The sequence below is a fragment of the Dasypus novemcinctus genome, chromosome 1 (assembly GCF_030445035.2).
Source record: "Dasypus novemcinctus isolate mDasNov1 chromosome 1, mDasNov1.1.hap2, whole genome shotgun sequence".
Lineage (NCBI taxonomy): Eukaryota > Metazoa > Chordata > Mammalia > Cingulata > Dasypodidae > Dasypus > Dasypus novemcinctus.
In genome coordinates this window covers 111,861,754-111,881,336 of record NC_080673.1, presented here as the reverse complement: position 1 = coordinate 111,881,336, position 19,583 = coordinate 111,861,754, and the positions used below count along the sequence as shown (strand labels likewise).

The 19,583-nt window shown below is 33.0% G+C and overlaps 1 protein-coding gene across 9 annotated transcripts in view; it reads left to right on the top strand.

Annotated features, from left to right (window-relative positions):
- CCSER1 (coiled-coil serine rich protein 1) overlaps positions 1-13,895 on the top strand; it is a 1,483,327-nt gene extending 1,469,432 nt beyond the window's left edge. For 6 of the 9 annotated variants that reach the window (XM_058295427.2, XM_058295480.1, XM_058295424.2 and 3 more), the window contains one exon: positions 10,594-13,895. In XM_058295427.2, the coding sequence (XP_058151410.1) occupies positions 10,594-11,079 (486 nt within the window). In that variant the 3' untranslated portion in view covers positions 11,080-13,895. The remainder of the gene's footprint in view (positions 1-10,593) is intronic. The other 3 variants (XM_058295444.2, XM_058295464.2, XM_058295470.2) reach the window with 1 other exon arrangement.
- The last annotated feature ends 5,688 nt before the right edge of the window (positions 13,896-19,583 follow it).

Here is a 19,583-nt window from a genome sequence, read left to right as displayed (position 1 = left end):
TAAGGCTAACTACTTTGCCAGTTATTTGGGTTGGATGAGGTGGGGGAATGGAAGTGAAGTATACTATTTTCTTTTTCCTGCCTCTCTTTTCTTCAACATCATTCTTCTCTACTTGTACATTACCTATTCCGTCTAGATATCCCCGCTTCATATGATTCCTTTCAAAACCTCAATTCTGAAAATAATCAAATAGGTTGAGTCATGTATTTTAAATAACTAATGACATACATGGTATAATTTTGAAAGTTATCGGGAAATAATTTCTGTATGGTACCCAGGTATCTTTTGCCTGACAAATTAAATTTAGCATTAATAAGTGAAGAATACTTAGTAAATTAAAAGGAATTAATACCAAGGTGAGATTTTAGTATCAACTAACCACTTGGGGATTTCAGTATTTATTCATTTATTTTTGGCAGATACAAAGAACATTGTATACAGGACTTAGAAGCCAAAGACCTAATCATCTTGAGTAAGCCAATCATTTGAAAAGTCTGTTTTTGTATCTATAAAATTGAAGTAAGGCATTTGAAAACAATCAGTATACATTTACATGAATATTACAGGATAGTTTGTGCAAAAGTAACTTATAAAATTTAAAATATACTACAGATAGGATGCTATAATTATATTTATTATTGGTAGTATTCCAAAATTATACCATGTATTTAATTATCTTATTGTCTTTATTCAGGGCTCAAGGTTGTTCCTAAACATAGCTGGTATTACAGGATACTAATGTAAACCAACAATGAGTAATGTAAAATTGCTCTAGTTTTATTTTACTTTCTTTCTTATTGTTATCTCTTGGATTAGGTAAATAAGCTTTTAATTTTACAAGTACCCCAGCAGGATTTATAGGGTAAAATTACTCATATGCTAGAATAATTTAAGCAAGGTAATTAGGGCTCAGTTTATTTAATCATGTCAATAAGTACCAGAAAACAAAACGAATAAACAGGCAGGATTTTTAATCAATTTTATATATTTTTATTCATTTGTTGGGTACAAGAGATATTTTTACTTCATAAAGCCATAGCTATTGGCCATAAAGCTTATCAATCATTTAAACAAAAGGCATTAAGTAATTTAAAATGTTTTTTAGGTGATTGTTTTTTAAAAACTACTCTCATTCAAGAAACATTTCACCATCTAGTCTGTGTTAAGTATTGGGAATTTGGTTGTGTAGACTAGACACTCATTTTTCATGTTGTTGCTGTAGTAAACCACTACAATTATCCACTACTGTGCCTTTCTTTAAAAACACATAAAATTATTTCTTACTCATTTCCCTTAGATAAATTTAGTTTAAACTTCCCTCTCCCTTTTCTTTTAAAAATCACACTTTTCTGTAATATCAATTGTGCAAAATTATCTTTTCTTAGGTAACTTCTGAATGATTCCTTAACCATATCCCCATTATTGATGTTATGAGTGGTAATTAGCTGAAGTTTTCATTTAAAACATCTTTCAACTAAGGAGAATTGCTCACACAGGACACGTGCACAAATGCATGCACGGGTGGGCACACACATACAAGGACTTAGTTTTAAAGAAACTATTTTTCTGCAGGATTCATTTCTGTCAGTTCATTTACCCTGGTTATAAAAAGAATAGGTTAGCGTTGCATTTTTTCACTTTTCTTGTGAAGAAGGGTTGATGCCATGGTCTTTCTCTCTTGGGAGCTCATCCTTTGGCCAGCCTTATTAACATTCACCTTGCTTATCCTGTGCAAATCCTCTAACCCTTATTGAGTCCTGAATGTGCACCAGGAGAATTTACTATCCCTTAAAGAATTCAGGAGTGAGGTTAAGCTAGCAAAAATGATTTAACTCTAGACAATTTTCTACATTCCACACCTCTTGGTAATTTTGCACACTGAAAGAAACAAGTTGTGTCTACCGGAACCTTTTAATGCTTATTACTTGAATTTATTAAAGGGCTTTCTGCTTGCAAAGCAGTAACTACTCCTGTATGTAATCTTTCTATTGTAGTGTTTCTCAGACCTTTAACAAAACTCTTCTTTATCACTGCAAACAGATTCTACATCTGTAGAAATAAACACACACAGCAATGTGCCAAAGCCTTCTGCAGAGAAATGTCCTGGAATTTATAACTGCTTTAGAAGTACTATTCCTCAGTGATGACAGGAAAAGGACAGTCTGTTATATTTAATAAAAGTGGTTTGAGTCTACAATGACACTTAAATGGTTGTCATTAAGAAAAAAGCACATTTCAGGTCTACCTATTTACTTCACAAAGATACATACTGAAAAATCGAGGTATTTGCTTTTTAAGTAGCTCGTAACACTTCACTGTTCCTCCTTTTCCTATTTGTGGAAGAAAAGTTATTTTTCAAAACCTTTGTTAGTACACTGAGAGAAGTGCTGCTTAATTAAAATCTTTAGAACACTAATGCTTTCTTGGTTAGTCTGAATGAAGAAACTTTTGATTTTATGCACTATACTCTGTATGTGTTTTTAATTGCTGTTGTTGAACAATGCTTATGTTTACAAAGGCTTTAGATGTATATTAGTACATTGCATTGTTTTAGTAAATGAGGCAATAATTTTTAAAATGAAATTATTGTAAGGACTCTAAAAAGTATCTGGCACATAGTAAGCTGCATTATCTGATTTAGTGTAAGGCTATGTATATGGATAGTCAGGTGCAAGGGTGAGTGACACCAGAGGTGCATGAAAGAAAAGTTTATTAGTAGACACAGGCCTTGGTCCAGAGAGGAGCAGCATGCTCAATCAGGCAGGCGGGGAGCAAGAGTTTGCTGTGGGCCTGGGGCCTCTACCTTTATGTGTTATAAGGTTGGAGCTGGGGCAACTGGTCAAGAAAGAGTTGGGATTGAGGAGTTTTTATTTGACTTTTGCTGAGGTCCAAACCCAGGTAGAAGGTGGGTAAAAGGAGAAGCTGAATATCTTGTATAAACAGGTGTCAGGGGTGGTCAAGGAGGGACTTAATAACAGGGTCTAAGATTCTGAGGCATCAGGACAGTGCTAAACCCCCATGTTACTTCCGATCTTGGAGATGCTGTTGTGGAAGTGTGAAAATAAAAATATTAGAAGCGTAATTTTGCTCTCATAATGGCTGCAAATGTTATAATGTTTCATGGCTTTTTAAAAATTGAAATATACTGCATTGGTCACTTTTATAGTCTAATGTATGGAAGCATTATAATTTAGGGCAGTGGTTCTTAATTGGGGGCAATTTTGCCTTCCAGAGGACATTTGGCAGTATCTAGAGACATTTTTGGTCATTATGAGTGGGGGATGTATGCTACTGGCATGGATAGGTAGACACCAGGGATGCTGCTAAAAATTCTGCAGTGCACAGAACTCCACAACAAAGAATAATCTGATCCCGAATGCCAATAGTGTCAAGGTTGAGAAATCTTCATCCTTGAGCTCTGGAGTCCAAATGTTTGAATTTGTCTATATTCTGTTAACCACTAACTCTGTAATCCTAGATAAATATGTAACTGTAAGAGTTTCCATTTCCTTTTCATTGAAATGGAAATAATAAATTCATTTAATAGAGATTGAAAGTAGTCATACAGAAAACATACTTAGTGCATTTCTTAGTACAAACTAAATATACACTGAATCTTAGTTTTTATTATAAATACAATCTTATATAAAGACTACCTTCGAGGTGTTTTTCTGAAATTGAAAATTTTACATAACATATGCTTTCTTTAGTTTAGAATTTTTGAGGATTCTTGCCTGCCTTAAAACTTTTCATCTTTAGGTGTAAGATAGACAACTAGCTCTTGACAGCACTCATCATCACCATGTTGCTTTCTGTTGTTGTACATTAATTTTGTTTTGTCTAAGTTTCAAGGCCTGCTGGAAATTTTATAAAGGCAAATAAAACTTTTTTTCAGTAATATTATTCTTCCTCATCTTTTAAAATAACTTTATACAACTCTAAGCTCTCTGACAAGCTCATGGTTAAGTCAGCTATGACCTTTCAAACTCAGAAATAGTGTGATAGAGTTTTATAAGGAAAAAAATTGTCTCCTCCAATAGTTGATTTCACATATAGCACAACATTTCTTAGAATACTATAAAAACCCATTCCCTAAAAGCAAGAGAAGAGAGATTCCTTTAAGAGGTGTTTTTTTGTGAGGAGGGGACTTTGTATATGATACCTCATATTTTCTTTCTTCCCTGAATAGGTCAGAGTGCTTTTTTCGTCTTTCTTTAGCCTAAGAGAATTTACAAAGAGCCTTAGAGAAAACAGATTATTGAAGAGACCAATGTAGTATTTGCAGGGCTACCTTTGCTTGTGTGGATAGAAAAAAAATTAGTGAAAACCAAGTTAAGGTTAAAAACACAATGGAGAAACTGAATATAAATCATTAATCAAAGGTATTGAAAGTACTGAAATTTGCATTTTAGAGGACAATTTGCTCATACTTGAGAAAATGCAAAGAAACACAAAACTAAATTTATAACAGGATTAGACGGTAGCAAAACAATTTAAGGCAATTATTAATGCATGCTTAAATACAGAGTAAAGCACTTTAAGTACTTTCATACATCTAAGAATTATTTATATTTCTCAATAATTCAGTAAGTAATAATGTTTGTGTAATCCTTTATCTGAGTGCTTTATATAAATATATAAAATCTTATTTAACAACACATAGATATGGTTTATTAATAACATTATTGTGAGTTCTATTATTCTTTAGATTTCAGTATTGACATATTTGTGGAAAGTAAAACAATATATGTACTGTAGAGTTAGTTCTGTCTTACATTCATTCTACTGCCTCAACTTGTGACTTCATAATTTATTTTCTGAACTAATGCAGTGACCTATTCAATCAGTATCCATGTGATTAGACATGTCAAATGCTGTGAGTTCAGTGTCAAATGGGTCACAGTTGTGAATCCATACTTTACTTAATACATTGCAACTGCTAATAAAGTAAAAAAATATTTTTATAAATTGGAGAAGATTTTGACCACTCTCATTTGCATTTCAAAATAAAAAATATTTTCATAAAGGGAAGGAAAAGGGGTTGAGTGAAAAGTACTTCAATGGGAATATTTTTCATAGCTTTGATTTTGGTTAAAGAAGTATGTCTCCCCCTGTCATGTTGACATGATGGGGGGAAAATAAGAACTGATACTCTGTAATGTCCTCTTTTCAATTCATTTCATACAGTATTGACAAAATGTATTTAAATTGGTTTTTTTCATTTGCTTTATCTAAAGCTACAGATATAATGTCAAATTGGCTTGGTGGTTCTGAAGGGTTCATTATTTCTATTGAGTATATGCTGTTGTTACATAATATATCATGCTTCCTTAGTGGTAAAGTTAAAACTAAGGGGAAATCCAGGCTACAAAAACATCCCTAAAAATTTGACATTCCCCTTGGGAAAAGGCACTCCCAACTTCTTTCAAGAAATGAAGCAAAATACACACATCCACGACCCACGTAACATTTCAATCTATGTAGAACAAGTAAATGCAGGCCAACAGATGAGAAAATATCTCAAGGAAAAGAATATTCCATATTAGAAAAAGAAACCATGGCAGTAGATTCTTTTTTGGACATTACAAACGGGCCAACAAATGAGAAAATATCTCAAGGAAAAGAATATTCCATATTAGAAAAAGAAACCATGGTAGTAGATTCTTTTTTGGACATGACAAACATGTGTGGAGTTCCTGGTAAATGCTAGGAAAACAGTGCAGTGGATTCGGCGTTGCGCAAAACAGGCAAAGTCCTTGCACTAATGGAACTTAGTATTTCATTTGGCCTGGTTGTGGGAGTGTGGATCAAAGTGTCTATTCTTGACTATGACACTCAGAGTCCTTTGTTTTGCATATCTTAATTCCTTAATATTTCAGTAGGAAACCACGGACTTATTCGTGACATGTGTTTTTCAATGTGAGTTATCATGGACTTATTTGGGATATGTGTTTCTCAATGTGAATTATCTACCCGAAAGTTACTATATACCTTCTGCTACAAAAACTCTGACCAAAGATAATTCTAGTTCACTTAAAAAACATTTATATTTCTCTTACTTCCTCTAATTCAAATTATAATGTTGCTTTCGTTAATACTTATAATTGTTAAAATATTATTTAACAAGTCATTTTTCTAATGTGATACAATTTTTTTTCCAGTTAGCTATTGGGAATAGTTCCAATAAGAACAAGTCTAGTTATAAAAACATACTATTTTTTAAGTGGCAAATGTTGGCAGAAAAGCATCTTTTAAAATCAAATGAAATAATCAAACCTGTGTTGAGTTCTAATCTATGCAAGGAGTTAGTATATGAAATTCTTGCCTATAACATTTTTTGCAAGTACCATTACATTCCACAAAAAAATTTAAGAACTTCAGAAAAAAAACCTGGGATATTATTAAATACTCATTAATGCATCCATGATTGAACAAAATGTGCTCCTTTTAGCTATGAATTCTATCATCTTGTCATCCTGCCTTAACAAAAATTGGGCTATGCACACTGACACTATTACTGTGTTTCTGTTTTTCACTAATTATGAGACAATTTTTTTAGTATCACTAAACCAGGATGTATCTTCCAATCAGTGCTGTCAACCAAGCTGTGGTTCTAATGAAGTTTACATTGCCTGTGCATGTGTGAATTTTCTCTTGATTTTATATTGTCTTCTCTTCAACTGAGCTATGTGCAGTGTTGATGCTACTTGTGGTAAACTGAGTTGCCATTTAAATTTTGAAAAACCTTTTACATGCATTGCACATTGTAACAAAAATTATTTTGTATCCAGAAAGTCAAGGAAAGAAAGAAGCAAGGTGTCATTCTGATATTAGGGAAACAAAAATTTCTAATTGGAAGAATGCCTTCAGTTTCATACTCAGTTGGAAAGTGAAAGCCAAATACTTTATGAAATCTAAAGAAGAAATATTCTTGCATGTAGATAAAGCTGTTTCATTGAGACAAATGCAAAAGGAGTGTCTATCAAATGCCAGTCAAGGCAATTGAAGACAAAAGAATTTGCAATGGGAGGCTGGTATGACAGATTAATTCATCACACAGACTATAGTTAAGGTGGAAAGCATTATATGTTTATTTGCCTCCTTTCTTAGTGGTATATAACATAATAAGCTCTTTTTAAATCAGTGATATTTTGGATTTGAAGTAATGCAGGCTACATGCTCTAGTGAAAAAGTGTGAGGAAGAAATTTATTGGCAAATAAGGAACTGATTTTTTTTTTTAATAATCTGCAAACTTTACTGATTTATCACTAGATTTTCCATCCATTCATCCTCTACTATGAATAGGATGAACAGGTAATAAAACAGCTACTTGACAACTAAATTTTCTAAAAACCAACGTAATTACATAATTTTGATTTTGAGAAAGATGTGGCTATTTATATGCACTGAAAGTTCCCCTTAGGGATGATCCCAGGAGATTCAGAAAGGATTGGAATCAATTAATGGCAATATGAGGAAATTAGGTCCCTCTGGGCCAGGAAACACAAATGTAAATGTTTTCCAAAATATATTTTTTATATTTTGAAGTAAGATATCTTTCATATTTTCTTTATACATATTCCAATACATGTAGAAGAAAATATGTACTCTAAATTTAGAAATTAAAAACTGGAAAGTAATTGAATGAGTGTTAAGATATCTTCAAAATTCTAAATTATATCCTCTTCTGTTTTAGTCTTTTCATCTGATGGACTCAGAAACTGAAGCCCAGAAAAATTAAATCCAAGGTCAGACAGTTGGATAGACTAACGCAGCCAAGATTAGAGTCTTTTGGCTCAAGGTTCAATGTTCCTTCCATTATGCAAAATTGTCCCATGATAATTCAAACACACACACACATACACTTATATATATAATTAGGATAATGAATATAGTGGATGCTGTGGTGAAACTCCCAGTTTTCCCTCCTGTCAAACATACACACCTTCAGGACTGAAGCCTTCATCTCTCCAGTTGCTGAAAGTGTTGGCAGCTGACAATTCATAAGGAAGTTACTCTTTGAGAGAAATTCCCTGCAACAAACAAACAAAAGCCTACTCACCCAAGCTTATGCTTCTTCCTCAAAAAATATCCTACCCTTGTCCAAGAATTAGTTGAGGCAAAGTTATGAACTGCCCAACCACTTGTCTGAATTGGGGACTTTTGTGAAGCACCATCCCAGCTTCAAATATCTTTGTGTTTTCAATTGAAGTAACTTTAACCTCTTCCTATGCCTGAACTTACTCTACTTTCCAATTTAGCATTCAATAATGAAATGAAATATTATCACTTGGTAATTATAATTATGAATTTATTAATGTGTTTTTAACCTCAAAACAAAGCTTTCCTCACAATTTTTCACAAGCAGTACCCACCATTTGTCTAACATTTGGATGTAGATATTAAGCACAATGCTGATTTGGGGGTCTCTTGGTAACTGTTAACAGTTAAATGTCTTACATAAAGTAACAAAAGATGGGGAAAAAAAACAGGATATCTTATTTCTAAGTTGTTTCAATGCCTAGAGAATTGGAAAATAGCCAAATGGAGGAAGCCGGAACATTTCTTTAAAAATCAAAATTAAATCAAAATATTTTATTCATTTTACCTCTAAGAAAATCCCTGAGGCATCTCCTGTGAGTCTAACAATGCTTCTTTTACAGACAAGGTAACTAGCCTATCTCTTCGCTAACTCTGTTGGAGAGTTAAGATAACAAAATAGAAGAAATGTAGAGGGTATGCTACAAGTAAGCATATGATAACAACTAGGATGACTGTTTACTACAAACATGCAGTCAATAAATTTACAAAATACATGGAAAACAAAATAATACATGCTAAAGCATCACGTGGGCTGCTATGTGGTGAATTCCTTTTGCAGGCAGGGAGACAAGTTAGGGGTCCATGGTGGTTTGGAACTATATATGCCAGGAAAACATGTTACTAAACTAAATCCATCCCTGTGCATGTGATCTCTTGTAAATAGGACATTTTGATGAGGTTACCTCGGTTAAGGTGTGGCCCAGCTGAATCAGGATAGATTTAGTTCTGTAACTTATAGGTCAGGTCACTACGAGAGAAAGCCACACAAGAGTAACAAGAAGTTGAAAGTCAACAGAAGCCAGAAGAGAAGAGAGAATTCAGGAGAGGTCTCCAGGAACATTGCTATGGTACAGAAAATTCAAAAGACCAAAGATTGCCGGTAGCCAGCCCCAGAATGCCAGTCGTCTGAGAGAAAACATCACATTGGTGATGTCATAAATTTTAATTTGTCCTAGCCTCAAAACCATGAGCCAATAAATTCCTAATGTCTAAGCAGACCTATTATAATACTTGATTTAGCAGTGAGGAAACTAAAACAAGGATTTCTGTAGTCTGGGCTTTTGCTGATTGAATCAATAGGACGGAGGGTGGATACTGAGAGAAGTAGATGGCTTAAGGTGAGCAGTATAGCAGCAAGGACTTGCTTTTAGGAGATAGGAGGAAAGGGAAAAGCAAAGATAATTTTCATGTTTTGGCCTAACGGCAGTGCCAGTTATTGAGGAGAATACTTGGGAAAGAATGGATTTTGAGGTAAAAAATCAAGGTATTTTGGTTTTGTTTTCCATCAAATTTGTTTTGTTAAATAACGAAGAAAAAATTTATTTTGAAAAAATAGGCAAATTGGGGTACCAGCTAGGGAGCAGGTTTGAAAATATAATTTCTGAGGGAAAAATGAAAAGATGGGTATTTAAAATTGTATACAATTTATGTCAAGTAGGCAGAACTCTCCTGGCTTCTTCATGTGCTTTAGCTCATGCTGTTCTGGTGTACTGCCATCAGGATGGCTCTTCTTTCTTATCTGTCACTTGTTACTCTTCTTTTCACCTCCTTCTCTAAAGTAACATTAAATCCTTTGCCTTTTTGCCTTCAGAGCAATTAGCCAGCTAGTCTCAGTTTCTACCTCAATGCTTTTTCTAAACTGAAACACTGTTCTCTCCAAGAGGAATTCTGGTGCCAGCTTGTAAGATAATGCAATCTTTGCTTCCCCCACAGCATGATTCAATGAGCTATGTCTTCTTTCTATCCCATGAGAATATGCATCTGTGAGCAAGAAGGTGTCATCCAAAAAGTACATCCAAAAGTCTAAATGAACAATGTGCTGAAATTTCTTCTAATTGCACTATTGTTCTCCTTAGGTCATTAAAAAGACATTGGTGTTTTAAATTCCTTAAACGTTTAGGTTACAATTGGTTGATGCAAATACATGGTATTGATACACATAAGAAAATCTTGCATGTTAAAACCACTAGCACCAAAAAACGTTAATAATATATGTGAATATTAAAATGATCTGTATTCTCATATACAACTATATATATAGAACTCAAATTTAGGAAATGTGTTTTAGAATAAATTAACCATTTAGCCAACTTTTGGGTAGCAGTGTTGCACTGGAAATTTTAACTTCATTTAGAATTTGAAGTTTTTCTTAACTTAGATGAAAATTTAGATGTTTGTGTACAGATGTATAAATACCACTTTATAGTTTATGTATGCTATTATTGAGTTTTTAAAAGATACCTTTTCCTTTCTGTGTTTCCTTACTTCAGGCTACATCTCGAAATCGAATTGTGAGCCAAAGTCTCAGCACAAGGGACAGAAAGCCAATTCATACTCCCACCGAGGACCATTTTAGATACTCAGCAGCTGACCAGACTAGCCCCTACAAAAACAGAACCTGTCAACTATCAAGTCTATATTTAAGTAATTTCTTGAAGGACAAGGAACTAGTGGAAGTTATCAAACACTCAAGAGGAACTTATGAGACCCATACCTCAGAGGTCACCCAGAATTTACGGGCCACTGGTGGGCAGAGTTCTCTGAAGCCAACAGCTAAGGTAGAAGGGTTCTCCACATTCTCGGAAAAACCAAAGGACTCAACTGCTGTGGCACGACAGCACTCAACATTTACGGGCAGGTTCGGACAGCCGCCGAGAGGACCGATCTCTTTACACATGTACAGCAGGAAGAATGTTTTTCTCCACCACAATTTACACACCACTGAGCTGCAGACTCTAGGCCAGCAGGATGGGTAATTAAATCACTCTGTTCCTGTCTCTATGTAGGATAAAGATGGTTAAGACCAAGTGTTTCTTGTGCATTAGTCATATTTGAATTGTCATGTACTTCTTATCACTTTTTATTTTTAGTTATAAACAAGGAATGTGCACTTTTTCCCTTCTTTAGAATGAGGGTTTGAGCATGCTAATTGAATTAGGTTGAATTGCCTTGAAGGCATTACTATATATGTGTATAATAAGTGGGACCATCTTGCTGGTTTATATAGCCCATAACTTATTTATCTTTTAGTTCTGTCACTCACTGATATGCACTGAAGTTTCAGAAAAAAAATCAATTAGCGCTCTGTTCATTTAATCGTGTTACTGTGAAAATAGATTGAGGAATAAATAGACATAGGAATTTAAAGAATTTAAAATTCCATAGTTAATAGGAGGAAAAAAGAGGGATTTTTAAAGTCTTATATTTGATGTATTTTTTTTTTTGAGGCATGAAGCTTCCTTGCATGTAACCTAGAGAAACATTTGTCTCTCTATTACATACATTCAAGCTTATCTTACAATACTATTAAGGGGGAAAAGCTATTTCTTTTATCCCCTAAATGTTTAGTTCACAGTAATTCACAAAGGATTTCAGACTGAGTAATTGCTAGTCAGATAGAGAATGACAGCTCTGATCCTCCAAAATTTTGCTTTTAGCTTTTGCTATTGATGTTGAAGTACTATGACATAAGACAGTGAGGTGGGAAAGTTGGCTACATTTTCAAAATGATGCATACAGTATGACATGCTATGCCCTTTGATTCACTGCCATGGCAATATCAGCATATTTTTAAAAATTGGGGGATGGAACATTCTAAAAAATATATTCTTTTACTTCATTCTTCTTGTATTTTTGAATTTTTTATTAAAACTATGTCCACATTTGCTTTATACTAATCACTCCCTATCTATGACTCTACCTGGAGAATTGAGGAACAGAAAGTTTTGGGGTAGCCCAGTATGCAATATCCTGGCTATGCAGCCATCTAGATTTAGAACAAAAGTAAACTATATGTCAACTATTGCAATTTGATCTTAGGAATAAACCTCTTACAGGTATTTTAAGGCTTATTTGATAGAAAAATATTTCTCTTTGAATAAAATGGCATAATATGTGTTAAACTTAAGTGCACATGAGATAGATCAATAAATTTATGTAAAAATAATTCATTTATGTTTAATTATTATTGGAAAAGTATCAAGCTGTAAAAAAAAAAAAAAAAAAAAAAGGGTTTTAACAAGGACCAGTAGGAATCAAGGATATAGTTTACCTACACAAAGATTAAAGCTGGTAACTATCTCTATATTAGGCATAGTCAATGCAAAGTGAAATTGTCATGTTTACTGCATGATCTGTTGTTTTCTCTGAATCCTCTAAGAGATAGAATCCATCAGTGTGTACAAATGAAATGAATAAAGGGAAATTAGCGCAGCAGTTTTAGCATGGCATCTGACCAACCTGCTTAAATTAGAGCTAGGTTTGAAATGCATCTCCTAGTGTTAAAATGTATTTGAGCTCTATGCCTTGGGGGAGAGCCATTAGATTTTACCCCCTCGCTTTCACTCTTGAGCTTTGATAAATTTTCAAGCGTTCATTAGAATTAATAGAGTAAAGAGTTTAGTGAATATGTTGTACTTGTAATTTTTGTTTTACAAAGGAAGACTCCGTGCATCAAGATAAATATTTGCCAAATGTTTTCTTTCTTTGTGTGTTTGTAATCCTGCCAAAAGAGAACAATGCACACTGCAATTTGCTCAACTTAATAAGACTGCTATCTGAAATTCCCACTATACTTTAGAGGCTACAATTTCCATACAGAGAGACATTTTGGGATGGAAAATATTGAAGAAATGATAGAAAAATAGAAAAAATTATATGATTATTAATTGTGGAATTCAGCTTGATTTGATCTGAAAGTTGGTGTGTGTTGCTAGCATATTTTAAACTTGTAAATAAATAAGCATGTTAAAATAATCAAGGATTTTTTCCCAGGATATGGAAATACTATGTATCACAAATAATGTTTTTGATTTGAACTTTTGGACTTTATAGTTTTGCTTTCCTGGAAAATAGACTTTTGATTATACTTTGTAAAAAAATGATCTATTTAAGAAAATCTGTCATTTAATAGACATTTAAAGAGACATTTTAAACTCTAGTATTTTCTTGGAAAATCTTTTTTAAAGCTGAAATATTCAAAAAGAAAACCTGGAATAAAAATTCAATTTAAAAAGGAGGGATATTTTTTAGAAATACCATCTTAAAGCTGTTTTATATCAGTATTTTCAGCATTGTTATAATATTATTTGTAATACTAAGTGTAACTCAGGCCTGGAGAAGGTGTAAGCCCACTATGCTAATGGACAGTACATCACTAACTGTAAAACAGGGGACCTCTGTAAGTTCCTCTTATGTATATATGGTAACTTATAACAATGGCATATGGGCATTCTTTGAGTGAATTGATTTCTTTGTACTAAAATCTCTAGTTTTCTAAGACAGTTACATGTATAAAAATGATTTATACATTTCTCCAAGGCGGTACATATCCAAAGACATGACACCAGGGGAAAAAGTGCTTGTTTTTCTGACAGAAGCAGTATCCTTTTTTTTTTCTTTCCTCTTTCTTCTGTGCATGTATATGTGTAGTTAAACCTAAGTAACCCTGTAAAATTTCTGCTGCAAATAATCTCTTCTGAATTTTGAGTGTGTTGTAAGGGACACTTAAGAAGACATATTCTTTGAGGGAAAGCTGTTTCCACCTGAAATAAACTTTTCCCTTTTGCGATTACTGGAACATGAAACTGTATTTCTATGAACTCAGTGATTTTTTTTCAAATAATTTTATATACCAACAAAGTCACAAACAAAACTATGAATTATTGCTCAAATTAGTTTTGCTTCTTTGGAGCACAGTAGCTTTTGTGCAAATGACACCACAAAAAGGCAAATGCAATGCTGAAGAGTGAGCCTACCAGTATCAATATGGTCAGGGTAGGAACCCAGAGCCACATGTTGTATTTTAATTTATTGATGGAGATAGAGATATAATAGCAGCCAATAGTCAATGTTTAACATTTGTAACCATGCATATAGTTAACTTACTTAAAATGTTTACAAAGTTTTTCATGATTAGGCTGAGGTTATCACTCATGTACTACCCCTTATGTTTTCCAATATTTAATCCTAGTCTATTATCATTATTTTCTGAATGTGTAGCTGTCATTGAATTCAAAGGAAACTTCATGTTTTGTTTTCTTTCTTTGTTTTCTGCAATGGAAATAATACCCCCAAATGAGGTTAAATTTGTTTTGTTTTAATTATCATGTATTTTAAGAACTACATCCCCAAGACAAATGATCACATTTTACTGGTCCACCCAGGACCTTTCCTAGTAAATTAGTTGATGGAACAGTAGTAGCACTTTATTGAATGGCAAGCACTGTTTCTCCACATCATTGATCAGTATCACCCTCCTGTTATTAGGAAGTAATAATTCATAGTACTGGGTACCTTGGAATACTGAGCATAATGTTATAATCTCACAATTAGTATCTCATAATTACAATATCAATTTTAGCCCACTTTTTTCCTTTCAGGACTTTACATTCTGAACAGCTACAGAAGTGAGAAGTGGTTCAGAACAGTTCCTTAAACTCCATTGAAAAAAATGTAGATGAAAGTGGAAACAAAAAGGAAAAAGTATAAAGGCATTTTCCATGGTTTTTATACATATGATTACATCACATGCCCTATGACTAGAAATTTTTTCCTCATTGATATAACTGTTTAAGGCAGCACTGATTCATTTATACCGGGATTTTTACTGCATTCTGGGATTCAACTCTATTTATATACTATTAGCAGGTCCTTTTATTTTGTGTTTTCATTTATATCTATATCTATATCCATATATATCTATATAGTATGTGTGTAAGCATTTCAATCACAAACATCCTTTGGAAATTTACTCCTCAAGGAATTTAAACTTTCTTTCCTTGTTCTTGTCACACATGCTTTGTCATGCCAGCTGTGGGCTATATCTAAATGCATGGCAGGGATTATAGAAAATATAAATGAGTATTGGTTCTTATAAAAAGCTGAACTGCACTGTAGTATAAATACAAACAGCCAATTAACCAACCAAACTAAGAAGCCTGCTTACTTACTGTGTATCATCAGTGTAAAATTTTTATTTTCCAAATCTTCTGTGCCAAGCTGTTTCATCAATAGTCAGAACCATAAATATATCCATGAACTGTTTATTTACAATAAGTTTTATCTTGCTAAGAACACATTTCGAATTCCAAAGAGTGCATATCAAAGCCAAAAGCCAAAAGATGTCACTCTCCAGTTGTATAACTGATGGAAAAGAATGAAGTCCATGCTACTTACCACCTAGAGAATTTCTCACAAAAATTTTGAGTCAATGAAAATTCTTAACTAATAGAGTACATTTCTTTCATTGGAAGAATAGACCTAGAATGTGGGATCACATGGTTCTTTCCAGATCATTTTCAAAATAGTCTCATTACCTTCACAAATTTAATTACCAAACATGCTTTTTCTTCTTGAACATAAAATTCAAGTAAAGGAATCTCTCAATGTCTCACCATTCTTTCCAGACATTATCTCATTTTTATCTCAAAACAACCTAGCAAGGTAGTTGTTATATTATTCCTATCATAGATAAGATCAGAGAAGTTAGACAATTTGCAAAGGACACATGGCATGCACATTTAACTATACTAAATTCTATAACCCTTCCATGGCATTTATGCCATGCTTGCCTCCAGCATATGCTCTCTCTGAACAAGAACAGTGATTCAGTCAAACATGTGCTGCTTTGCTTTCCTTTGTTTTTACAGTTCCATCAATAATGCTAGCGAAGAATATCTGAAACCAGGAAAGATCAATTTTAGCAGACTAGAATACTACTCATTCAAAAGTGATTTTTAGAACAATTATTGATATTTAGATCAATTAAACATAGAATCCTGACTGAAAAGCACTTCTATTTCAACATTACCTCCTAGAAAATCTGACATCCTAATTTTCTTTAGGACAATTGGGAAAAATACTGGAAAATTGTTTAATGTTCTATTTTTTAAAGAAGAGGACCAATATCAAAAGGAGAACATACAGAAGGTGAAAATCAACTTATCAGCCTAATTTATTATTTCTTTCCTGAGGGTTTTAATATAGTCATCATTGAATTTGATTATTAAATTGATGTTCCTTATATACATTCAGGAAACAAATGATCTTTACAAAATATTTTATATATTTCTATCTAGGAACAAAAATTACAACTGATTTAAAGTTTTCTTAAATATTCAAGAGTTAGAATTAAATGGGAGAAAAATACACATCCTAAATTTTAAATAATATGTATTTTATTTAGTAATTAATCCAGTTAATTATATATATCTAAATTATACCCTAACAAGATGCAATATTAACATGAACTATCTCTTCTAAAATCTTGTTGTTAGGAATGCAAGAGAATTTGAACGACATTAAATGATGTATTATAGTATACATGGGCCTGAGATTAACATTTACAACAACATTTTCTATTTCTCATCTCCAAAACTCTAAATTTTTAATAAGATAATAAATAGCAAATTACTCTGAAAATTACCATTTCAGAATATTGAATGCAATAGTGTAATTTCTTTCATGGCTCTTGATGTCCCAATAATGGCAGTAATAGTATTTAATAGAAATTTCATCATTTGAATAATATTCTGAGAAATGATTGATATATTTAAGCATGGTGATTAGAAAGATGAGCATATTTCCTGTGCATAATAAATTTTAAAACAACATATAAGTTGTGTGGTACCTGACTACTTTTGCTGTGACATTAATTTTGTTCTGAACATGTCTTGGTGAAGGACTGGCTTATATGTGTGACCGACACTGGACATATAGAAATGCGATTTATTTCTAGGTTCTTGAGAATTGAGACAATTGGAAAGAACCAAATCATCCACTTACCTCATCAGCCAATTGACAAAACTTCTATTTCCACTCTCTTTGTCACTGAGCTTTACTTAATTTTGATATACTGCAATAAATTATAATATCCAAGGGGCCATTATGAAGTGTGCTGCTATCATTTCATTTCAATATATGTGCAGAATCTCTCTTCATTCTGAGCCATACTCTTTTATCTCTATTTTGTACAACTGGTAACAATATAAAATGTAACTGACAATGTTTTGATCTTATATTTTAAGAAACATGTTTATTCTATATGCTTTTAAGGAAAAAAATGCAAAATTCTTCTAAATCATCTATCTCTTGACCTCTCTCTCTCTCTCCCCCCCTCCCTCCTTCCCTCCTTCTCTCTCTCTCTCTCTCACACATGCACACACACACACAGAAACATACTTGGAGTTTCCTAAAATGGGTGGAAGATGGATGATTCAAAACAGCTACTCCAGTACTGGATATAGTGCAAAGGTAAGTATCCATTTGCCCTTTATACCAGTCAATAAGAAAGAACATACACTTAAAAGGCTCCTGCAATGCCTTAAAAGCGTAGCTCAGTAGGAGATGTTTAATCACTTCATGTGTTCTCTATAGCTTCAAAGTGTCAGAGCTACTGGTGCTCCTCTGTTGCCTGCTATTTTATAACGTGATTTCAAAAACCTGAAATGAGTCAATAAGATATATTTTGATAATATATATGTAATATGTCCTTATGGTTTGATATTCAATCCATTTTTCTGGCCACAGGAAGAGTTTCTCTTTGATTCACACTCTATTTTCTCTAACAAATGTAAAGAAGCATTATATTGATTTTTAAAATTGAATTAACAAAGGTATTACACTCTACTTCTAGATTCTCTTGGTAATCTATTGCAAACTCTTTGGTTGTGGTAATTAATTAGCACATTTTAGTAGATGATTATGGGAAATAATCATTTGAGAATATTTAAAATGGAATATTGGTGTATGTAGTACTTCCTATTTAAAGAGTATTTCAAATATTCTGAGTTTTAATCATATTTTAAATAGTTTTTACATGCCTCATTCCCTTTTATGCACATTATTTCTTTAATAGAGCAGATACTGTGACATTTAGGGAGAAATTATCAGTAGAACAGGCATCATGGCATTATATGTACAGAGGTGGCCAAAATGAATACCACAGTATAAGGGAGCCTTTAAAAATCTAAGCACTTTTCAGAAACTGATTGTGAAAAATAGAATCTACCTTTACACAGAAAGTTAATTCAAGTTAATAATTTAGTCAGGCATAATGCTTGGTTTAATGTGACTTGCAGGCCTGCACTAGAATTTTACAATAGAAAAAATGTGCTGCTTCAATTAAAAGCATTACTTATTATACACTGAGACTCATATGGACCAGAAACAAAGCAAAACAAAGCAAAATGATGTTAGGAAGTAGGTTTTGCAGGCTAGGTTTTGGTTTGTTTTGATTGTTTTTCTCTTCATGGGTTCGTATACGTGAAAAATGAAATATTTAAGTAAAGGTTAATTTTTACCTAGAAACTATGTTGAAGGTATGCTTATTTCTTATGTTTTAGTTTGGATACAATGCTGTATATTTCCTGTTAAAGGAGAGCTGTACTGAAAGAGGAATATACATATATATTCGGTCTTGAATGCTCGTGATGAATGACTACATATGGCCACATCATGGAAATTTGAACTGGTGCCATATTTCAACAAAATGGCTGATTTTAAAGAGTTTATATGGGATAAATCAAAACAGAGACTGACAAGTCTTAGGTTTAGCCTCACACAAACAAAACAGAAGGTCAAAATTGTGCACTGACAGCTGTTTGGAACCAAACAAATATCACCAAAGACCAATATTTTTGGTAAAGATGTAGCACCATCTCACCAGCTATAAGCACTGTTCGGTGTTTAAATGTTACCAGGAGACTAAATATCCCAGTAAGTAAATATCGTTACTTTGATGAGTTTCCTTGTTGCTCAAAATGTTATATTTAAAGATATCAAACAGTATATTGAAGGACTTCCTTGCATATAAAAACTAAAATGAACAACTGGCATTTGTAATCACCTTAGATTATAGACTCAAGCCAAACAGATATCATTACATGTTGTATAAATCACAGGGATTGCTTAAGGTCCATCTGAATTATAATGTAAAGTAACAAAGCCAATTAAAAGGATTAGTAAAACACAGGAATTTGATAATGCTATTTGTTAATCAACTGAGACAAATAAAAATCTGATTATCTATAGGAATAGTCACAGGCACAAGGCCTGAATATAGAGATTCCCAGAGAAACCTTTCATAATAAAGCCCAGGAACCAACGTGGCCATTTACATCAACTCATTCCCGTGAAAGGTAAACCCATTCTATAAATCACAGCAATCATGCTATTGCATTAGAAATAAAATTGGAATCTTTGTAAATATGCAATTTGGTTTTATCTCAAAGATGCTTATGCTCAATTTTCAAAAAAGGTT